Raw genomic sequence first — 13,811 nt, forward strand, 5'->3', positions numbered from 1 at the left:
TATTAATACTACAGAGAAATTAAATTAGAAATCAATCAACAAGAGAATGCACAAATGTCTGGAAATTAAGCAACATATTTCCACATAACTCATGTTAAGAAAGAACTCACAATGAAAATTAGAAAACAGTTTGTAATCCCACCACTTTCATAATCTGTTTTGCCAGGATGGTAGACAAGCTTCTGAACTCTGTTGGACATTAAATAATGTGCACATTAAATAAATTTGTATGCCATTTCTCCAACTAAAAAAAAAAAAAAAGTTTTCTTTGTGAAAAGTCCCAGTCATTAGGATACTTGTGATATATCTTGTGGAGACAGGGGAAGAAGCTTGGTCTGACATTTTTACAAAATTCTTTTTATCCCCATTTTAGTTTTCTTCATGCCACACACAGACACCCTTCCCACATTTAGGTTCCCCAGTGCAGCTATCCCCTGGGGTTGCCTAGTTGGGCAGGCAGGCCCGTTCCTCTCCTGTGAAGGCCAGTTGAGGATTCCCGACCTGCTGCAGAAGTCGCCCCACCAGTTCTGTGAGCGCCCCTCCTTGGAAGACTCCATGCCTGGAATGCCCAAGAAACAGTCAGCCCTCATGTCCCTCAGCTCATATTTATCCCCTTTTGTGCTGCTTTTAACTTTCAAATGGTGCTCATATGGGTGGGGGAGAGTCAGGAGAGGAAAAGCAAGGGGAGCTTAGGAGCACACACCTCTCCAGCCAGCGGGGCCAAGATCTCCATGCTGCCCTTGCTGCCTGTGTTTACTGGGAAAGGACAGGTGGACGGGCAGAGCTTGGCTTCCTCGGTCTTTGCCTAGCTTCTGCATCGACTGCACTCATCTCCAAGGCTAACGCCCAGGGGCGTCATTCTTCTCAAAGTCGTGGGACTCAGGCTACCTTCTTTCCTTGTCTTGACTCATTGCCAGTCATTTATAATAAAGATGATTATTAGACTGTGTGTTAAGAGATTTGGCAAATCAAAACTGGCTGGATAACTAGGCAAATGATAGAGAAATCTGAGCAGCATTACTGCTACATCCATTCTAAATTGTTACAATTTGCTTAGAATGCACACAGCACCACCCTTTTTTTCTTCTCAGAGTCTGTCTGTACCTGAGAAAATCTGGCCACCCAGGAAAAACCCATGCCAACATTATCTGCCCCCATTCTGCCCACTGTCACCTTCATCCCCATGAAGAGGTGACTGAAATGCATGCCAAGGGGCAGTATTACCTGTGACTCACAGAAGACTGTCAGTGAAAAGGAAGCTGTTCGTAGCCAGCATCTCTGGAAATCAGGAAAATCTGAAGGATGATTGCTTTCCTGAAAGGCACTCCAGCACTTGACATTTATCCATCTGTTTGTTTGTTCTTTGTAGGAAAGAAAGCTAAATGCTTAGCCTACCTGTTGTTAAAGTATTCCTAAGAAGGGACTTTGGAAACTAAGACTCAAGGGATACCTTACTCTGACTTTTTTTTTCCTCCTTAGGTCCAGAGGGGGCAAACCTCTTTATTTACCACCTTCCACAGGAATTTGGAGACCAGGACATTCTGCAGATGTTCATGCCTTTTGGAAATGTTATCTCTGCTAAAGTCTTCATTGACAAACAGACCAATCTGAGCAAGTGCTTTGGTATGCAAAAGAAACTAAGCTAGAATATTGCAGTAGGTTCCCAAGTGAAGAGTCATGGGAAGGAAAATGTGAGACAATTTCAGTCAGGATAGGGCCTTCCCCACGTGGTGGTGGGCTCTGATTTTCTGGATCCTTGTAAGCAGATTTGGGCAAAGAAAGGAAGGCTCTGGGAAATTAAAGTCGATGCCCATACATTAGGTAGTCTTACTATACTATTAAGGAATCAAACCACATTCAGCTAATCTTTCCCACTAATTCCTTACCCCTCTGGGTTTAGTGCAATTCAGACACCATGGTGGTGGGCAACACCATATTGGGGGCTTATTGGCCTTGATGTAACACGCACACAAAGACATTTTCACAGCTAGCCAGCCATTCATCAGCACCCACACACCCATGTGTTCAGGCTGCTGCATGATCGCAGCTCCATGTGCCCGGGATGAGCGGCTGACAGATCTCACAGTTATGTAGCGAGCTGCATGACGGGACCTGAAGGGCCACAGTCGGGGAGTGAGAATGGATGTGGAGTCCAGGGGCTGGGGCGGGGGCTGTGGGAATGAATGTGAAGTCCAGAGGTGTGCAGCTGTTATCAGAGCCTGAGCTGCCATGCCCCTTTCCTCAAGCAGTCTGGACTCTGCTTCCTGTGGTGTTTTTCGCTCCCTTAGGGAGTAAGGGATGCTCGCAGAGTGGACGGATGTTTTACACCAGGACAACAGCATTCATTAAATATATTCCTTCCTTCATTTTCCAAACCCTATTGGCCCCCAAAGCAGATTACAGGCCAGGATGTTCAGAGTGTATATTACTTGGCAAGCTCAGGGCCCAGTTTGGGTTAGAATATTCACTTTAATCACTCCTGCGATTTAATAATTCATGCCGATGGGAAATAGTAACAGCATAAATCCCAGTTAGTTAGGTGAGGGCTGGAGGAAACACACAGAATTGTGTGCTATAAAGGAAAATAGCAAAGGGAGGGTGGTTCTCAAACTTAACACTGGCTGGCAATGAGGAACCAGTTCAAAGAGAATGTTTTGGCTTCTAAAACTCTATTATCATAAGGTCTAATTTGTGCTATCACCCAGGAAGGTCTGAAGGCACCGTTAAAGGACTCCGCATGTCAGCCACTTACAGTCACCACGCTACCCTAGCGGCAAGGCTGTCAGCCGGAACCCATTAGGCTGCTGCTGTGGCAACTGTATAAACTCCTCTGTGACAGTTCAGTAGAGAGGGATATGCAAATCAAATCATTATAGGGGGGTGTGTGTTTGAGCAGGAGCCTACTTTAGGGAGGCTCCCCTACACGGTTTACAAGGCTTTGAGGCAGACTTTTGTGTTTTTCACAGCTAAACAATATTCTAGGTTTATTTGGAAGGGAATTCTGCTTCATGATTTGATTTGAGAAAATATTTACTTCCTTGAAAACAGATTGTTTATCAGCCTACAACCTCCTTAACCATGTGCTCATACGGATGTAAACCATAGCTGTTAGTGTCAGCAGATGATTCTTGAGCATGATGGACTGGTTTCCATTTTTGTGAAATGCTATGGCGCCCAGGTTGCTCGGTGAGCCAACCGCATTTCTTAGGGCTGCCAGTCATAAGGTGGTGCCCTGTTCCTTCCTATTTCTTGGCCAGGTTTTGTTATCCATCTCACCTTTGTCCACTTCCATTCTGTAACCATCTTGCTGTTCTTTGATAAAGACCCAGAGGGAAAGGAAAGGGCAAAACTCTGGGATCCCAGATCACATTTATTGGGAATGAGACTTAATAAAAACGTAAACAGCCACTTTGCAATCCAGCCTGCCTCTGAAAAGCTGCTCAGTGTTATGCCACATGCCCATTTTTATCAGCTGAGAACTGTGCAGAAAAGTCACGTCCTCTTCTTCCTCCTCTAGTTTGTAGAGGAATTTTCTCTTTAACTTTAATAGCAGATGGATAGAGGTGCTCAGTATAGAACCTTCTGAACAGCTGACGTTTAGACCTACATGTAAATCAGGACGATAGCTTCCTGTCACCACTTGCATCAGCACCCTTTACAGCCTTGCCGTACCTCTGCTGCGACCTCCCCCAGTGCTGGAACAGACTCTGGGACTGAGAGCCTCTTGTCACTGGGTCTTTGCAGTTCTTTTTCAAAAGCTTGCCCTCCCTGCTGTTTTTGGTGGCGGTCGTTGCCACAGAGTAAGAACTGGGGAATTCTCTTCAGATGATGAAGCTCTAAGCCGTTGACTGTGTATCCCCGAGACTCTGGGAGATGCCAGGGAGCAATTTCCTTTCTGCTGAATTTACTGGAGCTTTGGAAATGGAAAGTGAGATAAGGAGAAAGGCCCAGCACTTCCCTAGTCTCCTTGGTAATAACTCCAAGTGGGTAAAAATCAAGTATGAGTTATTCTAGGGTTTATTTGCTAATTGACCCATCCTCCAGCCAAACAGGTGTAGGCTCTGTGTGACGGACGATGGAGAGCTGGAGTGAGAGGCCGGGGCTTGGCAGTATCCGCTGTTCCCCAGCCCTTCCCTTCCCGAGCCTGCCTGTTGGCCTCACCTGGCTGGGACACGTGAGCCCCTAGGGGCCCCCACAGCCCTTAAATGTTTACACCACTGCTTGTATGAGTAGCATGTATGGACCTGGGGTTCTTTTGGAGAGATACTAAAGGACTTGAATCACAATGATTTGAGCGAGTTCAGTAAGTGGAACTGAATTCAGCCAAACAACTGAGGTTTCAGTGTTCTGGGGAGGGGTGTGTGCTCCATGATGCCACAGTTCCAGTCCAGCCAGCTGCTCCACAGCTGCTCAATGGGCACGTTCCATCAGCCATTCATGGTGGACTCACCATCAGTTCGGCGGAGCTGTGCTGGGCCCGTGGGGGCTGGCGCCTCATGCTGGCTCTTCAGCCCTCCCTAGAGCCCCGGCCCCCTTTTCTGGTTTCTGCTGGGCTGCCTCTCCAGCCTGACTCCCTGTTCTCGGTATTTTCCAGGTTTTGTTAGCTACGACAATCCAGTCTCTGCACAAGCTGCTATCCAGGCTATGAATGGCTTTCAGATCGGCATGAAACGCTTGAAGGTGCAGCTGAAGCGTTCCAAAAACGACAGCAAACCTTACTGATCCTAACCCCAGAGGCTCCCTGCTCTCATTTTAGCTTTCTTAGGGTAAGTCCCACGAGCCAGCCTGTCTCAACAGGGAAGGCAGAGGAGGACCACATTGCCAACTTTTACCAAGAGAGACGGTTATTTTTACAATAAGGCCTCCATGTCCCCACCCACTTCCCCTACCCAGTTTGCCATAATTAAAACTTGGGCTACCTTGTTTCTATTGAGTAAATTCCTCCTCCAGTTGTGCCACTGTATTCTCCTTTGTTTTGCAATTTGAATCTCCTTTTACCTTTTTTTTTTTTTCATTTTTGCTTTTTTAAAGAGAAGCATATACACAAATAAATGGCATCTTGAGAATTTAAAAGCCAAACAAACGCTAATGTGCAATTCTAACTCTGAAACCACTGGTGCCCCGAGAGCACTGCCTGGAGAATTCACCCCTCCTTGCCCGGCGCCCGCCCCCGGAGGGAGGGCCCGGTGCTTAGAGGTTAACGTGGTGGCCTAGGAGAGGGAGAAGCCAGGAGAAGCACTTACTCCAACCACACGTCTTTCCACTACATCGGCTTGTTTTACTAAGTAGGATTTTATTTTAGGGTTCAAAGAAACATGACATTTATTGGTCAAATGATTACACTGGTTGTCTATTTTGTTATTGTTTTATTTTAGTTTTTAGAAAGGATTAATGTACAAAAAGATTTAGAGATCTGTTTCTTAAAGCTACAGGGTTTAAAATAAAATGAGTGAAAATACTTGATGTTTCTTGAAAGATAAATTTAATAATAATAAATAAATACATAAATACATAAATAAAAAAGAAAGCCACAGGCCTGTAAATTTTATTTGTAAAAAAGCATTTCTATTTTATACAAAATTTTACTGCCTCAGAAATAATGGAAGTTATTTATTGCCTATTGTTAACTTATTGGGTACCTAAAGAGCAGTTCTCTGTCTAGCTAGAACCTTCTGAAGTAGTCTCTAGAGGAATTGTTCTAGGAATGGGCTTTTTTTCACCGTTGAACCCTAGACCTAAAGTTCATGCTTTATCCTCTCGTTGTTTGTATCTGTCTGATGATTTTGTTCGTAACTTCCATTATCTAGTTTACAGTTCAGTCGTCTGACTTTCCCCGTATGTCACATTTGTTGAAACTGGACCCTCTCCCCCTGTCCCTCACCCCAAAACACCCGGAATCCATCCCCTTTCACTCTCTCCAGATGGATTCTCTTGGGGTTTCATTGTGCTGTGGATAAAGAGTGTAAGAAATGCAAATTATGTGAATGGCTCGGAGACTCCCTAATGACCTAAGATTTGCATTAGTTTTTCTTCTGCACCCTTAAAAGTGATTTTGTTGCTGCTGCATAGATTCTGTGTAACTTTTTACTCTTCCTTGTTTTTTCCCTAGACATCTTCATGCCCGTTAGTTCATCGTTTGCCTAGCATGTCCCTGTGGCGTCTCAAAAAAAAGTTTCATCGTCCCGTCATTGTTTCTGATGTCTTTCTGACCTCACATCATATTTGGTTCTCCTACTGACCTTTGATCTAGTTTGACCTTTGAAATTTGCATGTGACCTCATCTAGCTATGAATTCTGGGAAGTCAATGTGAAAAACATTGCTGCATTCATGCAAGACTGAAATTTATTATTAGACAAATTCATTATAGAAAAAAAACCTGTGGCAAAAACGTTTCTTTCTTTTTTTTTTCTTTTCCTAAAACAGACTTGAAAGTATTATACAGGGATTGGCATTCTTCCCGGTCACTGGTAACAATAGCAATATGTGTCCAGGGACACAGAATGTTGGTTTCTAACAGACTACTTCCAAAAACAGTTTGAGAAAAAAACTGTCTGATTTTAAGTCTCTAGAGGTCTGTAATAGTTTTTACATTTTTCAGGCAGTGTAAAGTTTTTTGATAAGGCCATTTTAGGTGGCTCACTTTCTCATTAAGATATATATATAGAACCACTTTTTGTAGATTGTATAAGAAAAAATTTACCCTGTTTGGGGCAAATGCTACCTATTTGTGTCACCTTTTTGCTGAACTCACAGTTAGACAATCATGGTTTAATGCACATGAAATTACCATATTTTTATACTGTTTCATGTACAGGAGAGAAGGTTACTGTAAACTGTGTTATGTTGGTGCTTCTGTGAATTAAGTTGTGGTTTCATCATGAGTCTTAATGTTCTTTGTTGATAAGACAAGTTTAGAATTGTTTACTTAATACAAAAAAAAAAGAATTTCAAAAAAAAAAAGTTGTTTGCTTAAAAAAAATTTCATGTAGTGGAAAAAAAAAAAAAAAAAACCTATTCCAGAATAAGTTTTGTGTTGGCTTGTGAAGCATTGATGTCATTTTTTTTTAATTGTGGACTATTTAGATGTGTTTGTGTTCAGCAAAATGTGATCTGTTTTTTCTTTTAAAGAAAAAAAGTGAAAATATATAGTGCCAAATTCCAAAGGTACTTCCTTCCTAGAGCTTCAGTGTGTTTCTTGTGAGAAGTAATTTGATAACATGGGTATTTTATTATGTGTTTTGTATAAATCCCTAATATTTAAAAAAACAAAAAACAAAAAAAGGTTAAAAAGTTTGTTAACTTGCTATCCTGTGGTCTTGTTGCCTGAAATTGTTATTGTTTGTTATTTCTCTCTGATGTTTTTTGTAAGACATTGTATAAGTGCCCATGTCCCACTTTTTTAACCACTCCGCACATCAGTGCTGTGAAGGCAACCTCACCATGTATTTTCTTCATAATCTATGGAAACCTCTAAGGTGAGAAAGTTTTGAACTTTTAACCCTTTCTACCCAGAGCTATCTGGAATGTTGATAACTTTTTATACCATCACGATTTGAGTTTGTTTTGGGGTGTTTCCAATTTGGATTTTTTTCCCCTGCATCTATCCTCTAAGTTGTTTCGGTTTGACTACTTTGTTCTTTGGTTAAGATCCAAAAGAAAACAATTCCACGAGGCCAACCTAAAGGGAAAAAATCCTACACTACTTTTGATTATTTCTCATTTTTGGGAACAGAATTCCTAATGTGCTACTAGAATTCCTTCTTCAGTTTTAACGAGTAATTGGATAAACCCTGAGGGAAAACGGAGGTAGATTCAGCACCTAACAATCCTGTGTGCTTTTTAGTGCTATGTCCTAGTCTAGAATATTTTCATATACCTTGCAGTAAAACGGACTTTGTGGCAGGATAATCTTTTGAGGGGGTTTGTTTCTGTTTCTTAAATACTCCTAAACAATATTTCTAATCAGCCATTATGCTGGGGCATCTCCGACCCCAGTAGGTACCACTGAATATACCAGGTGTCTGGAGTTAGAAGCCCATAGCCCTTTCCCAGCCTTTTTGGTTTTTTTAATTGAACACTTTTAAAGGGGACTGACCATCTAAGTTAAGCTCAGTTCTTTATCACAATGTACTGACCAAATACCTAGCACCAGTTCCAATACCTAGCACCAGTTCCTGCTGCCACTTTTTAAAGTGCCATATGACTTTCTATGAACAGGTACCTTGCTGTCTTGACAAATCCTAATGTCACGCCTACAGCCCCAACACAAGCTCCAGCCTTCCTCTTCGGTATGCCCTGGAAGCTTCTTGGCCTCAGCTCCCCTTCCCCGCTCAGCACCCTGTTAGGATCAGTGTGTGTGGATGGGATAGCCCTGGGATAGAAAGGACTAGCCTCTACTGATGCAAAAAACAAAAAGCAACACAAACGTTTCCTTCTTATAGCACATGCACTTACAGTGACATGATTTGTATTATCCTCACATGTGTTTACTACTGCTGAGGCCTTCCTTCATCCTCTGAGGGCTATTTTGTACTTCCTGCAGCAATCAGCTTAATAACAACCGTTATTGCACCTGTCTCTCTCCGAGAACACGGTGTGTCTCGACACATACATGGAAACACAAGAGCCCACCACTTGAATTTCTAAGACCGTTTCATCTAGAAACTCTTTATCAATTACCTAAATCTCAATGAAAAACAATTCTGATTTCTTTCCTGAAGCAGACTCCCCTCCCCATTTCCCTCTCAACTCACCTGCATGCATCTCCCCTGGAGGAAACACTGAGGGCAGGGGACAGGAGGCTCAGGACAGGCCCTCTGAGTCGAGTGTTCCTTCTTCACAAGTCACCGAGAAAGGACATGAGTGGGAAAGCCCTTTTTTGCCCTTCTCCAAAAAAAAAAAAAAAACCTTTCACAGAGACAAACTGTCCTTCTATCCACTTTATCTTTTACTATCAAAAGGAAATAGCTGCAAGGGTGCAAAGGGCCTGTGCCAGAAGAAAACACACACAGGGAAACTGCTTTTTTTAATCAAGTGTAGAGAATAGTCATTTTTAATCTAAATTAGAGAATTGTGATACAATGGCAGTCCTCAAAGGCGTAAGGAGTTCATCTTTCTTTCACCATAGGGGTTATAGTTGGCTTGTGCTACTCTGGAATCATTTTACTGTTTGTTTTTATTATCTTAAGTGCTAATTAAAAAAAAAATAAAATTTTAAAAAAACCTGTAGTTTCATTACCTTTTTGAATAATGTCATACAAAAAATGTATGTTTTTTTGTGCTGTGAGAATTGATGTTTGTAGATTAATAATCATTTTGTTTAGAATTACAAAATAGTTTTTAAATATTGTCTGAGAAAAGCCAAAGTTAATGCAACCTAGTGGAAACTGTAAGACCATTTGAGTATTGTTTGTTTTATTGATGCATTTGGATTTTGTTGTTTGATGGAATTTGAGCCAAAAAAAAACATACGCAGGCTTTCCTATTTCTACAACTGATTGTACTTATGCATTTTGTACCAGTGGAACTTTTATACTGGAGATTAAAAAAAAATGGAAATTTTGTGGCTTGCTCTGGTGGGCCCCTGACAATGACTGATTTCAAGTTTGATTTCGGGTTGATAGAAAGAAAGTTGCTTTTCTTTTGAGAATTAAAAACTTTGGCTTGATTTCTTTTTTCCCTTTGCTTATACCTAGCATTAGAATTTTGTCTTAAAATAACAGCGGTAAGTTTCACTTTTTATTCTGTATTGTGCAGTTACACAATAAGGTAATTAGATTTAGAAGTACTCAGTCACTTTAAGTGGATAAATGTATTAGTTAAAACTTTAGGGTTTGCTTTTTTGCTGTTTAGATCAAAGTTTTTTCTGATTCTTCTGTCCTCATTGTGAACATAACCGTGTAGTTGAAACAGTCAAACTTATTTTTGTAATGTATGTTACTGTGTGATGCAGTTTTTTGCTTCTGTCTCCAATATTAAACCATTTTCCTAATACTTGTTTCTCTCTCTGCGTGTTGTATTGTTGGTAGTCATTATATGTTGGTGATACATCTGCACACCTCACTGTTTCACGTATCTGTTTTTTTCTCTATGTTGTGTAAAAAGATACAGTCGATTCCACTTAAGTGAATATCTGATTTGGTAAAGAGGAAACTGCACACCAGCCACCTTTGATTTATGTACAACCGCCCACGTGAACTCCTGCTTCCAAGATTTATACACTTTTTTCCTACGGTTCACCTCAGTAACTGCCTTCGGGGTTGGATTTGCCAAGGTGTTTTACGGTCTTTTGACCACACAGGTTAATTTCCCCTTCTCTCCCCGCCCCCATGAGTCTGTCCACACAGTTCTTAACATACATTCCAAACTGCTGCTGGGGTTTCCTCTCTACACCCACGAGGCCAAACCCACATCATTACAGTCGCACTCTTCTTAGACACCAATCACCTTTCTAAAAGAGGTGAGTTCTCCAGGGAAGAAAAATAAACTTGGCCGGTGAAAAGGGTTAAACTTAAGTCTATTTGTTGCCATCACTCAAAAGATATGTATAGAAAAGTCATTTAAATTATTTATTTCTACAAGCTAATTGAATCCAGGAGCAGCTTTAATTATTAACACTAACGGAAGAGAAAAGAAGTATTTCCAAGGGCTCAAATGGAAGCTGTACTCAGTCCGGTGGAGGCAGGGGGAGGTAAAGTTTCTCACACTCAAGTCGTCTTCATAGTTTACTGTCCTTTTCCAAACAAAAGCTAATAATGCCATACGCATCCACACACTCCCTCCTGGATGAACCTAAGTCTCGTCCCCACTGTCACCCCAAGGCCAGTTATCAAAAACTGTTCCTTCTCTGCCCTCAAAGACTGAAGCCGCAGGCCCTGTTCTGCCTCTGCTCAGGAATCTGATTGCTCTTAAAGTGCTCTTACAAGATTCCGTCGATGTTTGCTCCCTCTGTCTTATCTCTCCTTCCAGTATTTTCAGACGCACAAGCTCTGACTCAGGCCACCCAGCACCTGGCAGCCTTCCTCTGGGTGCCAGTGAAATCTCTCCCAGTAGGTGCTCAGGCTCTTCACCCTCTCGTTGCAGCAGCCCCTCTGGCCCGAGATTGTATTTTCTAGTCTGCTCAACAACAGAGGGGCCTGGCGAGGTGGAGGAAGGGAGGCTCCCTCCCCGGGGCTGGCTGCCTCAGTGATGGTGATGCCACCAGCTCCAGCCTGCACGGATGGAGCTCACTTCCTGCCACCACTTCTGCTTTCAGTCTCCTCATAGCCTTCGGCAGTCTCCTCTGAAAACACACTGCCTATGTTAGTGGGAAAGGATGGCTAAGGGTGTGAATTCTTTTTATTAGGGAGGTGGGAGGGGATGTTGGGAGGTATGGGGGGTGATTAAATTATTTCCAAGGTGCAAGTGTTTATTTTTCAAATCTATAAGTACATAGATCCACCATTTTGGCACAAGACAAAATACTCATGCTAAGCAAAGGAAGAGAAAGACAAAGCCAGTTTTTGTTGCTTTTCTAAAGCAACAAATAATTCTCCAAAGAAGGGGATGAAAATGCTAGTTCCTTTAAGCACTTATGACTATAAAGTTGGTCCCCGCTTAAATTCATACCCATAGTTTTGAGTCGGTATGACCCCGCTGCAGTGTGAGCAAGGTGAATCCGTGTGCCATGCAAGGACCACCTTGGGATACTGCAGCACCATCAACATCTGCCTTGCTGATGGAAGCCACACACGCTGCCCAGCCCACAGCAGTTGCACGCACCCGATGGGCTCGGACTCTTAGCTGGCAGGCTAGGACACACAGTGAACATAAATGTACTGTGAATCGTTCCTGATAAGTGAATAAAACATTGTGACCAAACAATCAGCTTATTCACTTATCAGGAATCGACTGTTCTGCTAATTTGCTGTTGTTGTTTTTCATCTCTGTTGTAGTTCACTATTTTTGCTGTGTTCTGTTCTCTCATGCTTGGGCAAATCACTGGGAATATTATCTTCATGTGACCATGAAACGTTTCTATTGAGTGAAAATGATATCTTAACAAAATCTATGCACTTGCTATCAGGAACACAATACTGGATGTGTCTTATATATATTGAACTATATAGTACTCGATTTCTTAAATAAAGCTTAAGAAAGGACTCTGTTGTGTGTAAAGTTCATGTGATTATTTTTCAAAGCAGTGTTTCTAAGGGGTATTTTTGTTCTTTTAAGTCTTGAGTGATACAGGATATTTTTCATTAAAATTATATCACTGGCTTTATGACTTAATATTCAATAAATTGACTTTGGAAACAAAAGTTCTCTGGAGTGCATTTGAGCCAAGAGACCTCTGGAAGTCCACCCCCTTTCTCATGACCATAGCGAGTCTCTACCCACGCACTGTGGGGGGCAGAACAGAGCAGTCCCTTCCTGGCCAAAAAGCCCACTAGGAGGCACCCAGAGTCCGCCCCAACCTACAAAACCTGACTGCCTTCCTGGATGTGATCTCTTTAGGCCCAGAAGAAAGGGGACCAAAGAGAAAGGCAGATCCAGGAATAATGCTGGTTTGTGTCAATACTTTGCCAGAATGATGTGGCAGTGAAAGCATGCCCTGCTGGAGAACAATAGCCGCCCTATTCAGGACCGCAGAATGAGAGGCAGCAAGAGAAGGCATTTGATCATGCAGGATGAGAAGGGTAATGTTTCAAAGCGGTATGTGAGAGAGAGACATCCTATAACAGTTGCAGTGCTTAAACGGGAGGCCTGCTGCTTGGTCCTTTGAAGGAATATTTTTGAAATTTTTCCTGCAGGCCATACGTTTGAACAGAATGGCATTTTCTGTTGGATTCCTTTTTTGCTTCAGGGTTTTATGTTGGATTTGTTTTTCTAGCTTAATGTTTGATTCTGAGAAAAACTCCTGAACTTCTACTTGCAAAATGGCACAAGCATCCTGATCCTTTATGAAGCAAATCTTATTCATCCCTGGTAATGAGGGACAGAAAGAGCAGCTAATGAAAACCCACAGATAATCCAGAATAATTCTTCCATTCTCTGCCTTCTCCCACCACAAACCTCCTCCTATTCATAAATTTCTCACAAAAAAAGAAGCTTCTAATGAAAGTGAGGGAGCAGAGAAAGAGCCAAGAAGCAGGAAAAGGTAGCCAAAGCCAAGGGCCTGGAGAGGGGGCACCTGCTGGTGCTGCGCAGCCACCCGGGAAGCGCTTAACATTGGGAGACCCACGGTTCGTGAGACCTGGGTGTGGGTGCTGAAGAGCTGCCTGCATGTGAGGAGCCCTTCACAGTCCTCCCTTGCCAGTCAGGCACCCAGCTAGAACACACCCCTTCTGTAAAGGGCACACAGCCGAGGGCATCATGGGTAGGAGGGCACTGAGTCAGGGAAGGAGGAATAAGACCAACACGTTCCCCTGTTGGTGTGCAGCCCTGATTCCAGAGTCCCCCATGTCTCCCTAAGCAGGGGCTGCCCGCTGGGAGACCAGCACAGAGTGACAGGTCGAGGCAGCTGGAAGTCATCTGCCGGGCAGGAGCTGCTTTCTGAGGAACACTCCATGTCTTGTAACCTGTCTCTACTGGTCAGCAAAGCACCCTGGCACCAGCTTCCACGTGCCTGCATCAGGAGGGTGTTTAATACAAACTGCACACACACACTGTTCTCCAACTGGTCACTTACAGCAGAAGCCGCACATAAGAATCCCCAGTTGTGAGACACTGGAGGATCCTTCGCTCATGAAGCTGCTGTGCCCTGTATAGAAAGTTCTCAGGTGCATTCTCTGGGAGGCCAGACTGCCTCAAAGTGAATGCCAGCTCTACC

The 13,811-nt window shown here is 42.8% G+C and overlaps 1 protein-coding gene across 18 annotated transcripts in view; it reads left to right on the forward strand.

Moving 5' to 3' along the window:
• CELF2 (CUGBP Elav-like family member 2) overlaps window positions 1-12,160 on the forward strand; it is a 558,220-nt gene extending 546,060 nt beyond the window's left edge. For 8 of the 18 annotated variants that reach the window (XM_017886680.1, XM_017886683.1, XM_017886685.1 and 5 more), the window contains 3 exons: window positions 1,480-1,623; window positions 4,595-4,766; window positions 6,110-12,142. In XM_017886680.1, the coding sequence (XP_017742169.1) occupies window positions 1,480-1,623; window positions 4,595-4,722 (272 nt within the window). In that variant the 3' untranslated portion in view covers window positions 4,723-4,766; window positions 6,110-12,142. Of the gene's footprint in view, window positions 1-1,479; window positions 1,624-4,594 lie in introns of all 18 variants that reach the window. The other 10 variants (XM_017886678.1, XM_017886681.1, XM_017886677.1 and 7 more) reach the window with 3 other exon arrangements.
• The last annotated feature ends 1,651 nt before the right edge of the window (window positions 12,161-13,811 follow it).

This window comes from Rhinopithecus bieti, unplaced genomic scaffold (genome assembly GCF_001698545.2).
Source record: "Rhinopithecus bieti isolate Rb0 unplaced genomic scaffold, ASM169854v2 scaffold_13900, whole genome shotgun sequence".
Taxonomy (NCBI): Eukaryota; Metazoa; Chordata; class Mammalia; order Primates; family Cercopithecidae; genus Rhinopithecus; species Rhinopithecus bieti.